Here is a 12,559-nt window from a genome sequence, read left to right on the forward strand (position 1 = left end):
AAATGTAGTCCAGACTCTGTAACCCAGAGATAAGCAACCTGTGGCTCTCCAGATGTTGTACAACAAGTCCCACTGTCTGCAAACCGGCAGGGCATGCTGGGACTTGTGATTCCACAACAGCTGGGGAGACCCAAGCTGCATGCATGCATTTCACCAATCCAGGCACCTGTATGAATGCTGGTATAGTGGCAATTGTAGGTCTGCAACTGGTTCTTCACATAGATGTAATGCAGCCAAAGTATTTCATGTGTCTGACATAGGAAGTCTTATGTAACCTCATACTGAAACACTAAGGAATATATATATATATATATATATATATATATATATATATATATATACATACATACATACACATATATACATACATATATATTTATACATATATATACTGGCAGTGAGAGGGTTACAGCAGCCATCTGTGGGCGGGGCCTGGATTTTGTACAGACCCCTCCCCGCCCCTCCAGGAAGTGGTTCCCAATATGTCGCCTTGCAGGGCAGTGTCTCCCTATGGGGTATTACTGTGCACTGTAATATTAGGCTGTGCAGAGGGGGACCCCCAGGTACAGCTCCCACCCTCTCAGCATAAGCCAGTCAGACTCTTCACTGATGAGGATCTGGCCAGATACAATGGGGAACAGGTAAGTATCCCGACTTTTCATCACCTGTCTTCTCTTTGCACAGCTGCACATATAGCAAATGCATTATACATGGGGACAAGGTAGTTTTAGGAAGGAAGAGTAGGTGACACTCTGCACTGACTACAACTCTGCCTCTCCCAGAGGGCTGGTCTGCAAACTGGACAAGTATGCTGCAAATAAAGTAATATTAATGTCATGTCCTGAAATAAATTCTTACAGGAATTATTTTTCTGGTTGTTTCTTTTTGCTTGTATGTGTTTGTTAGTCAAGGAAATAATATTAACCATCGTGAGTGTTGTGCATGCTTAGTGGTATGTAATGTGTAAATATCCTGCTGCTGATAAATGATATGCTATAAGGGGGGTTATAATTGAAGGGAGTTCTTTCATTGCTGAACAAGTGAGAGTCACAGTAGATTCAGGGGTGTTATAATGTTTCCTGCACAGAACACTGCGACATCTTCATGGTGTCATGTTCATACCTGTAAAACCTGTAGTGCATCATAACCATACCTAAATGAATGGTGTTAAACCTATCAGATGTCGGTGTCATGAATGTACACAACTGGTTAAAATTAAACTAAATAATTGAAAACCCTTCCTTGTAAGAGACACGGGAATGTACAATTCATGTTTATGTGTAAATAATTTCTGTATAAATGTGGAGACCTAATGTCTTCTCTTATAATCTGCAGTTTTCTAGTGTGCACTGGGAATCCGTGTGTTATAAGGAATAAAGCAACACTACAGTATATTATAGCAGACATTGGGACTGGATCTGGTCTGCTGTATCTTAAGCTGGGTACACACTACAGAAATTTCCACCAACTTTTTATCCCGAGCGATTTTACATGCGATCGATGTTCCGATCGCTCAGTCCATGGACTGCATACACACTAGCCTTGTTTAGGACGATAAAGGGAAGAGCGGACGTCCCTTTGGTGACTTTTTACAGCCATGTTGTCATGAGCAATGATTGCAATTTCGTACACACTGAAGCAACATTTGCGGGGCATGTAACGAGATACCAAAGACATTAGCATAAAGGGGCAGAGCTTTAGCTATAGTGTGGTTTATTCAGAGTATTTTACAAATATTCGTTAATAAAGGTTAATATGACTTTATAAGTTTAATAGTTTATAAAGGTTAAATGTGAAATGATTGCCAACATAGATGCAAAGGGTAATAATAGCACACGTGCTTTATACAAGTGTAATGGTCTGCAGCCAGACAGGTGCAATACACATAGATACAAAACACAAGCCTGTGATGTGCGGATACCGCACCACGTGGGACAGTTACAGACATCAAAAATTTACATACACACTCCCCCCAGGTCGAGGAAGTATCGGAGGAATGTCGTGGATCGGTCGGAAGTTTATACACACTACACAGCGGAAACAAGATTGAAACGAAAATATTAAACGGTACGACCAACCAAATCAGGCGACAATCGTCCATTTGGGCAGACTTTCCACCATCGTGTCACTGCACACACTGACCCGACTTTTGAATGAGCGCTCGTATGTCGGCTGTTTGAGCCGATTATTGGATGAAAACCGTGTAGTGTGTACCCAGCTTTACATTGCTGCTATCAGAGTTATTTACTTATGGATAAGATTTGGTGACTTTGTCAGAAATCTAGCAGAGAGGAAAGTCTGGACGATATCGGGAGTAAATAAAGCTGTTCTGCTCAAGGAAAAGTTAAACCCTAGAGGTCGCCTGCTGTTGGCTCTATGGCTAGGACTATATTAGTGATTTATGTTGTAGGGCAGTGGATCCCAAACTTTCTCAGTTCGAGGCACCCTTGGGGTCTCCATAATTTTTTCAAGGCACCCCTAAGCCAAAATAATTACCAAGTAGTCCCCCGCATTACTTACCACTGGCCCTGGCCGTGGCTCCCCTGTGAAATATCCACGGCATCCCAGGGAGCCGTGGCACCCAGTTTGGGAACCACTGTTGTAGGGCAACAGATTACTTTTGTCTTGTTTGCAGTTATCGGCAACTGTTTGCGATTTATCTTTATTTAAGAGTAGGAGCAATATTCTGTTAATAGTATTTAATGGCCGATGCATCGCAGGCAGTGTCTGTATCTGCACAGGTTCCTGGTGGGCCGTTTGAGGGCACTGATAACGACTCCTTGGGTATGATGAGCCTGATATATCCCGCTGGCATGCAGCTGTTTTGAGTTTATTAGTACAAATTATGGAGCAATGACTTCTATGGTGTTGCATGAGGAGTAGACCCATATAGAGTCACCTGTACGGATAGGCTGAGGAGGCCTAAAAGGAACTGAAAAGATTTCCACTTACAGGTTTTTCAGGTAAAAACAGGTCACAACCAGGGAATCTTTACTAGTATAGGTATTTTTCAGCACTAAAAGGGCAAAAGACACTAAAACTAAGATAAATGTGTCATTTTCTCCATAGGTTGATCAGCCTATATACATGGCAGTAAAGGGAACTGTCTTCGACGTTTCGTCAGGAAAAGGTAACCAGCCTGTCTTTATGTGTCATTGCTTGTTATAATATTTGTATATGATGAGATTGTATGTTCAGTTTTTCCCATGATTGTAAAGTACTGTGGAACATGTTGGTATAATATAAATTAAGTAATCATAGCAGGTCTGGTTCTGTATGGTACACTAGCCACAAAGATTAAGGTCTGCTTTGTATACTAGCCACAAAGATTTGGGTCTGCTTTGTATACTAGCCCTAGGAATGGGGTAAGGTTTGTACACTAGCCACCGGGAATGGGGTGCGCTTTGTACGCTAGCCACCAGGAATGGGGTGCGCTTTGTACGCTAGCCACCAGGAATGGGGTGCGCTTTGTACGCTAGCCACCAGGAATGGGGTGCGCTTTGTACGCTAGCCACCAGGAATGGGGTGCGCTTTGTACGCTAGCCACCAGGAATGGGGTACGCTTTGTACGCTAACCACCAGGAATGGGGTAAGGTTTGTACACTAGCCACCAGGAATGGGGTAAGGTTTGTACACTAGCTACCAGGAATGGGGTACGGTTTGTACACTAGCTACCAGGAATGGGGTACGCTTTGTACACTAGCCACCAGGAATGGAGTATGCTCTGTACACTAACCACCAGTAATGGGGTAAGGTTTGTACACTAGCTACCAGGAATGGGGTACGTTTTGTACACTAGCCTCCAGGAATGGGATGGGGTAAGCTTTGTACACTAGCTACTAGGAATGAGAAGATTGCTTTGTACATTTGTACACTAGTCATAAAGATTGTCAACTGCTATGTGTACTAGCCACCAGGAATGGGGTAAGTTTTTTTTTTATACACTAGCCACCAGGAATGAGGAGATTGCTTTGTACAGTAGTCATAAAGATTGCCATCTGCTCTGTGTACTAACCACCAGGATTGGCTTCTGATTCCTATACTAATCACTAGGAATAGTGGACTGTTTTTTACACAAGTGTACTGTCCACATGGTACCAGCTGTTGTAGGAATAAGCGCAGACTTATTTATTTTATTGCCTATTGTTGCCTTAGCTGCTGTACATCCAGCCTATGTAAGGTTATTTTGGTATGGTTTATAAAGAAGCTCTTTGTCACGTCAGCCTCCTTTGCTAAGAGGTGAGTGTATTTGATTTGAAGTGCATTTTAGTGTTGTCTGAAGCATAGATGTCCGTGTAGTACTTGCAGACATCTGTACCCTTGACAGTGGGTAAGCTTAAATGTTTTCGTCAAAACATGAACTGTCACCCCATGCTTTCATTGTGCTGGATACATACCGATCTGCCAAACTAAGGACAAACGCTGAAAACTGTGTTTTTTGTTTGTATCTCTATATACTGCCGTGCGTGGGCGTAAAATTTCCATTAGACTTTAAGGAAAGTCAATTTCTAAATAGTGTTTAGAGCCTCTATACAATTCCCCCAGCTTCTATATAAATATTATATACTCTTTTCCTTCTCCATAGAGACCCAGATCTTCCACGTTACTCTCTATTGAAGTCCAGAAAATTTTAGTGGGATCAAAGGAAAATATAATTGCACTTTTAGCATGATTTTTTTTTTTTAACATTTAAATTTTAACATTCTCCCTTAAGTTTCCAACTCTGATATTGCTCTCATTTATTTTATATGATGCATGATTTCTGTGAAGCTTCAATCGCTTATACAATCACAATTTTATCTAGTTTTTCTTGGTGACATGGGAAAATTCAGTATGTATATCAGATTGTGATTTACTTAAATGTCAGCAATTCTCAAGTTATAGGCACTTAATACAGAAAGTGTTGAAGGAAATGATAGATGTGTCTCATATTACATTTGAGATAGTGTTTCTGAATGCTATAGAGGGGAAGGGACAAATCTCAGAATTCTGTGGCCTGACAGGACCACCTTTTTGTGCAGTTGAGAGATTCTGGTAGCTTTGTCCTTGAATGATGCAGAGTGAAGTGTCCAATTGCCTCACAGCACTGGGTCATGAGTTAAATTCCTGACCATGGCCTTATCTGTGAGGAGTTTGTATGTTCTCCCCGTGTTTGCGTGGGTTTCCTCCGGGTGCTCCGGTTTCCTCCCACATTCCAAAAACATACTGGTAGGTTAATTGGCTGCTAACAAATTGACCCTAGTCTGTGTCTGTCTGTCTCTGTGTCTGTGTAGGTGTGTGTTAGGGAATTTAGACTATAAGCTCCAATGGGGCAGGGACTGATGTGAATGAGTTCTCTGTACAGCGCTGCGGAATTAGTGGCGCTATATAAATAAATGGTGATGATGATGAATTCTATTGACAAAACATCTAAATATATTACACAAGTTGAGCTTATATATGTATAAATTCTTGTAAATAACTTCTATATAAGTAATGAGCTCTGATGTAATCGCTAGTGTTCAGTAAGAAAACTTGTGTATTAAGAATACTACAGCCCCTACTGTAAACTATTGATAACAGAAGTCACCACAGAGAATCAGATCCTTTATAAAAACACACGACTGGCACAGAACCTATCCACCACTTATAATAATCTTCTAATTCACAGGTACATTATTGCATATATAATTGTCGGAGAGAATAAAATATTTTGTATGTCTATTCTTCAGCTGTTATTTTGCAGATAATTCCTGCTTTGTCAGATGCCCTCTGCTGCGCAGGCTGTAGGACAGTGTGATAAATGCCAAAATAAACTTTGTATGATTATTCTGTAGGGAAAAATGTGACCGATTTCCAGGTTGTGTTTGTCTATCTTCATAAAAGCGAACAAATTCCTGTCCCGTGTGTAACCACCACTGAGAACCGCGTGGCACGAAGTACAAGTTAGTAACCAGAAAATCGTATTTTTTTCCCACGTAACGGAACAGAGTTCTATGGGACGGGAGCGCCGTACAACGCTCTCGCAGGGAAGGATTCTACACGCGGGGTCGCCAAAATGTCGCTCGAACCAGAAGATCTCACTTATGATACAGTAAGAAATGTGCCATAATATATTATCAGATGCACTAACGCTTGGTTTGTCTGTATGAGGTTTAAACAAGACGTCTAAATGTGTTCAGGTGAACAGATCAGATCTGGCGTCACTATTTAGATATATTTACTTGAGCCAGCAGATCTTATATTAGGTTCACCTTTTATTTATTTACTGTTTATGTACTTTTGTTTAAAATATAGCTATATATCTTATATAGATTTTATGCAGTGTTCTGGTAGTGTTTTGCTGTCCTATTGAGCTTACAATCTTGTTACCAGTACACAGGGAGTATAAGTGATTCATCCAAAGCCACAAGAAGATGACATTAGTATTGGAACCAGAGTAACTCAACACTACTCGGTGTTCGTTATTATATGGTTGACACACTTAGCCGTCAAGTTAGTCCTCATCCTTTTAACATAAGTCTGTTGTTTGATTGCAGTTAGATATATTCAACCAGCAGAGTGGTCTCTATGAGTAATCATCTGTAGGCAGCTAAATTCTGGTGGGTTTATTTTAGAAGAGGGCAGAGAGGACATTCAACGCAGTCACGATTCACACAGACTTGGGGTGACTACTGGTTGAGGGTAAAAGAAGGGAAGAATTTGGTTCAAGTGTCGGATACATGAACAAAAGCCTGGGTGTTTATTTGAATGAAACTGGATTTTAAGTTCAAGAAAAGAAGACTGGGAATAGAGACCCCGTATTGGCTTAATCCGTGTTAATTTTAGAAGCATCATAGAAAGATTGTTAGAATTCTGAGTATTGGGAGGGTCATGAAGTTATGGAAAGTTTAACTGTTATGTGGGAGAGAAGTAAATTCTCGAGGACATTAATAAAACTGTGGTTACAATGGATACAATAAGCTGATATAAGAAGAGAAGACTGCACTTGGAAAGTGTTTTAACCTGATCCTTGACTTATGGGTTTATGGGAATGATGAACTTATCTGAATAACAAAAGAATTAGGGGGGGGGGGTTGGAAGCTGAAGAGGCGATTGGTGCGATATTTTGTTGGTGTTAGATGCTGAGGTAAAAAACTTGTTGAATATATCTGTACATCAATCAGTAGGACCGTGTATAGTGAAAGAGAAACAAAGCACTGCCATACGACTTGGATAATGAATTTGGCACAGTATAGTTTGCTTAGACCAGGCTTGGCTAACCTGTGGCACTCCATGTGTTGTGAAACTACAAGTCCCAGCATACCCTTCCAGCAATAAGCTGCTATATATTGGAAAAGCATGCTGGGACTTGTAGTTTCACAACACCTGGAGTGCCACAGGTTAGCCAAGCCTGGCTTAGACCATTGGAGAGGCTAAAATAATAGACAGGAGCTGCAGTGGAGTGTCGCCTTACCAGGGAATAATTCATTTGGGATAAATAAGACATTAAACCGTTCCCAGCAACACCATGAAAATGGGTCTAGCCATAGATGTATAAACCACACCACTTGTCGTGCGATCACGGGGCGGCTAACCGGAAGGGCTCTTAATGAAGTTTGGATGCAGCTGAGCCAAATTAGAGTGTAGAATAGACAACATGAGACTAGACTGCAATGGGGAGATTAGCAGGAGGACTGCAAGGACCCAAACCTAGTAGTGCACAGGGAGAGCTATAAGTACCCGGTACAGAAGCTGCATGATGGGAGAACAGCAAGAAGAGCAGAAGGCACTAGGCCCCTCCCACAACGCCAGGCCAAGCCTTCTAATATTCACTCTAACCAATCACATTTGTGGGTGCCACAGGTTTTTTTTTTTTCCTGCCACGACCCACTCGCTCTCAGCCCTGGCCTTAAAGTTTTGTTTATTGCATGATGTAGTAACTGGTAGATTCTATTCCACTATACATATGATTAGCTGTAGAGAAGACCTCTCCCTGTGTAACACAGGATCTGGACTGATAATTCCAGCTTGTGATATTGTTCTTTCCTTTAGACCGGCCTCTCTGAGGAGCAGCTGAAGTCTCTGGATGATATTTTTGAGAACGTGTACAAGAAAAAATACAAGATCGTCGGCTACACGGCCAGGCGCATCCTGACCGAAGGCGGGAGTCCCAACCCGAACTTCACCCCCGAGGATCAGACGCATTTCTCCATTAAGGATGAATTTTGAAGGATTTTTTTTTTTTATTTCTCATGGGTCCAACATTGATAACCGATTTTTATTTTTATTTTTTATCCTTAACCTTCTGGACATTTTTTAGGTCGTACTGTATCTCTCAGTCTTGTCGTTGTAACTTGGGCTAAGCTGGGGTAGTTTACAGAACTTGTGGGGATTTAAACACTATGTTCAGTTGAAAATGTAAGAAATGCAATGGACAACATGATTAACGTGTACTCTCCAGCCTCTCTCCTCCTCTGGGCAACGGTGTTTCCCGTTTCTATACCTCTATGCCTTACTGGCTGGTTTGTCTGTATAATTGTTCTCTGGCGGTTCTGTATATAATCTCCGTTTAGGTCACTGTGCTGTCTCCTGGTTACTCACGGTACACTCGAGAGAATATCTATGGTGATCCGTCCGTTGTAACGGGCACAGGAAAGGATCTGGATTTATTTTAGGTTTGTTCATGGGTGTTTGGTGAGTTTGATGCAAGGTTATGACAGGTGTCTAAATGATGGAAGAATTAGAACACTTTATTCTCTATGGAATCGGACACACTGGTGTTTGCAGCAGCAAATTAAACTAAGCTAACGCGTTTCTCTGAATACATCCTGCACCATTACTGGATGCATGTTTCAATAGAAAGGTTATGAAGCGGAACGCAGCTGAATGGATCTGTGATACATGCCCAAACGTATTCATACACGAAATTGTGTTATAATAACCCTAGACCAGAGGGTAAATGTATCAAGCTGCCAGTTTCCGGTGGGTTTGAAAAGTGGAGATGTTGCCTATAGCAACCAATCAGATTCTAGCTATCATTTTGTAGAATGTACTAAATAAATGATAACTAGAATCTGATTGGTTGCTATAGGTAACATCTCCACTTTTTCAAACCCGTCGGGAACTCGCAGCTTGATAAATTTACCCCATGGTGTGTATCTTGTATTTTGTAAGATGCTGTTGAACACATAAATGAAAAAACAAAAATAAGCTATATTGTCTATCTTTAATGTGTAATGTCATCGCCCCTTTTCGGCTGTTGTGCACATCTTCTAACGCCCAATTTGTAGTATAGTTTCCACAACATGACTTGAACGGGGGCATCTTTTATCTTTGTCATATGCCTTGAACCATATACCTCATTGTATGTTAAATCCTCTATTTTAAAACTGAAACATATTTATGTAATTGTTGGTAAGACCATACAGTACCTACAAGATTGTCCTAAAATAAATATCTTTCATCCAATGCTTTCTCAACTAAAAAAATATTATTGTTTTTGTTGTTGGCAAAAGGTCAATGTGGAAATCAATTTATTGTGTTCTTGGGAGTATTAAAGAACCTCTTGGCTTTGTACTATTTTAATAAAAAAAACCTCATTAGGCATATAATTTGACTTTACTTATATAAAACAGCTACCGATAATAATTTTTCCGACACATTAAAAACTTTCTTAATTTTATTGTAGTCACAATAGAGTTGAACTATTAATAAGAGAAAAATCAATCTTTTGTCTTTGAGTTACTGTCCTAGATTGTTTTTTTTCATGTTCTTCTCTTTTTCTAATATAAATATTGTGACTATGAAAAATTATTTATTTTGGTTTTTTTCTTACAAATACACAAAACTGCTGCACAGATGGTTTTATGGCAGGATGAGAAAGGCCACATTTCCTCAGGCAGCAGAGTGGTCATTAATTTTTTAAAAATTTAAATTGGCTACGTTGATCCTCAATGAATCTAGATGCCTAAGAGCAAGTCACTGGAAACAGCCAGATCCCCCTCTGTTCAACAAAACATGGGACCTCGCGACCATGGATAAAATCTCTGCTTATCTCCATGATAAAAACCCCAAAATTCACCCAGATCTGCAACCTATGGTATTACTACAACACCTCAACTCGCCAAAACACCTCTACTAGTGGACATTCAGATCTGCTTTGGTAGTTTACACACATTCAATTCAACGATCACCTGCTGAAATTTGACTGTTCTTCTGATTGTTGCTGGCCAGGGTCCTAGGAGTTGGCCTAAGTTGCCTTTACCCCCCCCCCCCCTCTGCATTCCCAGTACCCCTCATTTATCAACCTTCAATGACTGCTACTGTTTGTTTAAAAAAAACCCGAGCAGTAGGGGGGATTTAGCACAGCGTGACGCGTCTCCGGAACAGTGCACGGAGCCGCATTGCGCCAATGTTGGGGTTGAAGTCTCCGTTCATTTTTCCTTACCGTAATGCCCCCCGGCAATGTGGGTGGCAGCTCACGGCCAATTGAATCTCCCCCATAATGTAGGTTTTCTAATTTTATATTTAATTTAAATTGATTAAAAGACTAATTATTAAATATATGAGTAACTCTGGAGAGACCCCCTTTATACAAATGTAATTAAGAAAAAGGTTAAATTAACATTAGACATTGATTTTGTGTGGTTCAATCTTTGCAACTTTCCTTTAAATAGTTGGAGTGTTTTTTTTTTTTTCTACATTAAATTGGCCTTACCCCCTGTTTAATACATCATTCTGATAGAGGATAGACATTTCTGGTATAATTGGTGATAAAAGATGATACCTTCCATTCTGCTGCTTGGCAAATATACATACAATTTCAAACGTCTTGTCTTCAGCTTTGCCTAGGTTCGGGGACTTGTTTTTTAAGTTTCATTGATCGTTTCTATTACAATTTATTTCACTGCTTTACTTCCTGGTTTCTAAAGTTGAGGATTGCAATGACCTATATATGCCACAAGATGGCGTCAGAGTACTGATTAAATTGCATGAATATAGTGTATGTGTAAAATGACCAGGAAAATGCATTATTGTTATAATACACAAGTGGTGTTAATGTATTTATGAAGTCCTGTAAATAATATCTGTATAAACAATGATTGTCTGATGTCACCAGAACTTTATATAGGTATTATTTACAGGCAGTAAGATGGTTACATCCTATTCGCTATCCATGGAAGCAAATCCTACAGGAACAGCTGGTCTTTATTTGGGGTTAATCACATTCCTCCTTATTGCTCCCAGGTGTAGTCTATTTACCTTTGAACATGATTTTGAATGTGATTGGTTATTGCTGAATACAACTACAAACTCCATTATGACAGGGTGTGAACACTTATGAGTCTTGTAATTTTTTTTATTTTCACTTTCTCCTAAGAATGTTTTTTTTCACTTCAGTTTTGTTGGTTGTAAGGTCACATTTAAAGGTAGGAAAACTGATGTGTGTTGATTTATCTTTATTTCAGGCCATTTCCATTAGGGTGTGTAGACTTTTTATATGTACTGTATCTCCTCTTATGCCCATGTAATTTACAGCAGTGAGTGCATTACCCCATATATAAAGTGATTGGTGACTTTTGATGTCATCAATGCATTGTATCAGGAAAACTTGTCTATTATAAGGTATAACAATGCTGACTGTAAATTATTACGGCTATATTAAGTCATCTCAGAGATCTGTGGTAATTTAAGGCACTGCATACAGAGGTTAAAAACCATAAACGAATGTAAGAATTTCGGTAAACGCAACAAAAGTGTATTTTATTATGGGAAAATTTACTCTTGAAGTTTTTGCTTTGATAAACAAATTTCTATGATTTGGGTATTTAGTGTAGATGGGCGTTTATACTGTTTATATACTGAACCAGGAACTACTCTTACCAGAGAACTCCTCTGCCAATGCGGTGCGGTAGAGATAAACGTTTGGATGATGATTAGATCAGTAGATAAAGGGGCACTCCGCCTTTTAGACAAATCTGTCTCCCTTTTGTTTATTTTTCTTGCCCTTCTATACAACAACAAATAAGCTGTGTGCTTTGGACATACTTGTATACACAGCAGTGTGGTGGTTGTATCTAAAGCATATTTACCTATTTTAAATACCTTTCCCTACAGCACTCTGTCAGTCTCTACATTGGCTGCCTGTATTTCAACAAATCTAATATAAAATTCTTCTACTAACATACAAGGCCGTCAACAAAATTGCACCGACATACATCTCCTCGCTTGCTCAAAATATCTCCCCACTCGACACCTCCGTTCTGCACAAGATCTGCGTCTCTCTTCCACTCTCATCACATCCTCCCATTCTCGGTTACAGGACTTTTTTCGGGCTGCACCCACTTTGTGGAATTCCCTCCCTCGCACAGTAAGACTTTCCTCGAGTCTTCAAACCTTCAAGCGTTCTCTGAAAACTCATCTCTTCAGACAAGCTTATAATATTCCTCAACCACCATCTTAATCTCCCTAGGTTACCCTATTGCCACCCTCTACACAGCTAACACAAGACAACCCTCTGATCAACATAGCTGTGTGACTGATCACACAGCCCACTTAATACTTTTTACCTTTGCATTCTAGCTGGTCCATTGTGCAA

The 12,559-nt window shown here is 40.1% G+C and overlaps 1 protein-coding gene across 1 annotated transcript; it reads left to right on the top strand.

The window, feature by feature from the left end:
- The first annotated feature begins 460 nt into the window (after positions 1-460).
- Positions 461-9,683, top strand: NENF (neudesin neurotrophic factor). Its single transcript, XM_075204223.1, has 4 exons — positions 461-641; positions 3,070-3,130; positions 5,970-6,073; positions 8,014-9,683. The coding sequence occupies exons 1-4, from the start codon at positions 483-485 to the stop codon at positions 8,188-8,190; spliced, it is 501 nt and encodes a 166-aa protein (XP_075060324.1). The 5' UTR covers positions 461-482; the 3' UTR covers positions 8,191-9,683.
- The last annotated feature ends 2,876 nt before the right edge of the window (positions 9,684-12,559 follow it).

Source organism: Mixophyes fleayi, chromosome 3 (genome assembly GCF_038048845.1).
Source record: "Mixophyes fleayi isolate aMixFle1 chromosome 3, aMixFle1.hap1, whole genome shotgun sequence".
Taxonomy (NCBI): domain Eukaryota; kingdom Metazoa; phylum Chordata; class Amphibia; order Anura; family Limnodynastidae; genus Mixophyes; species Mixophyes fleayi.

Excerpts from the sequence above, each read along its gene's own strand:
- NENF (XM_075204223.1), top strand. The coding sequence starts at position 483 with ATGTCGCCTTGCAGGGCAGTGTCTCCCTATGGGGTATTACTGTGCACT. Across the intron at positions 642-3,069 it reads CCAGATACAATGGGGAACAG|GTTGATCAGCCTATATACAT; the intron begins GTAAGTATCCCG and ends TTTTCTCCATAG. Across the intron at positions 6,074-8,013 it reads AAGATCTCACTTATGATACA|ACCGGCCTCTCTGAGGAGCA; the intron begins GTAAGAAATGTG and ends TCTTTCCTTTAG.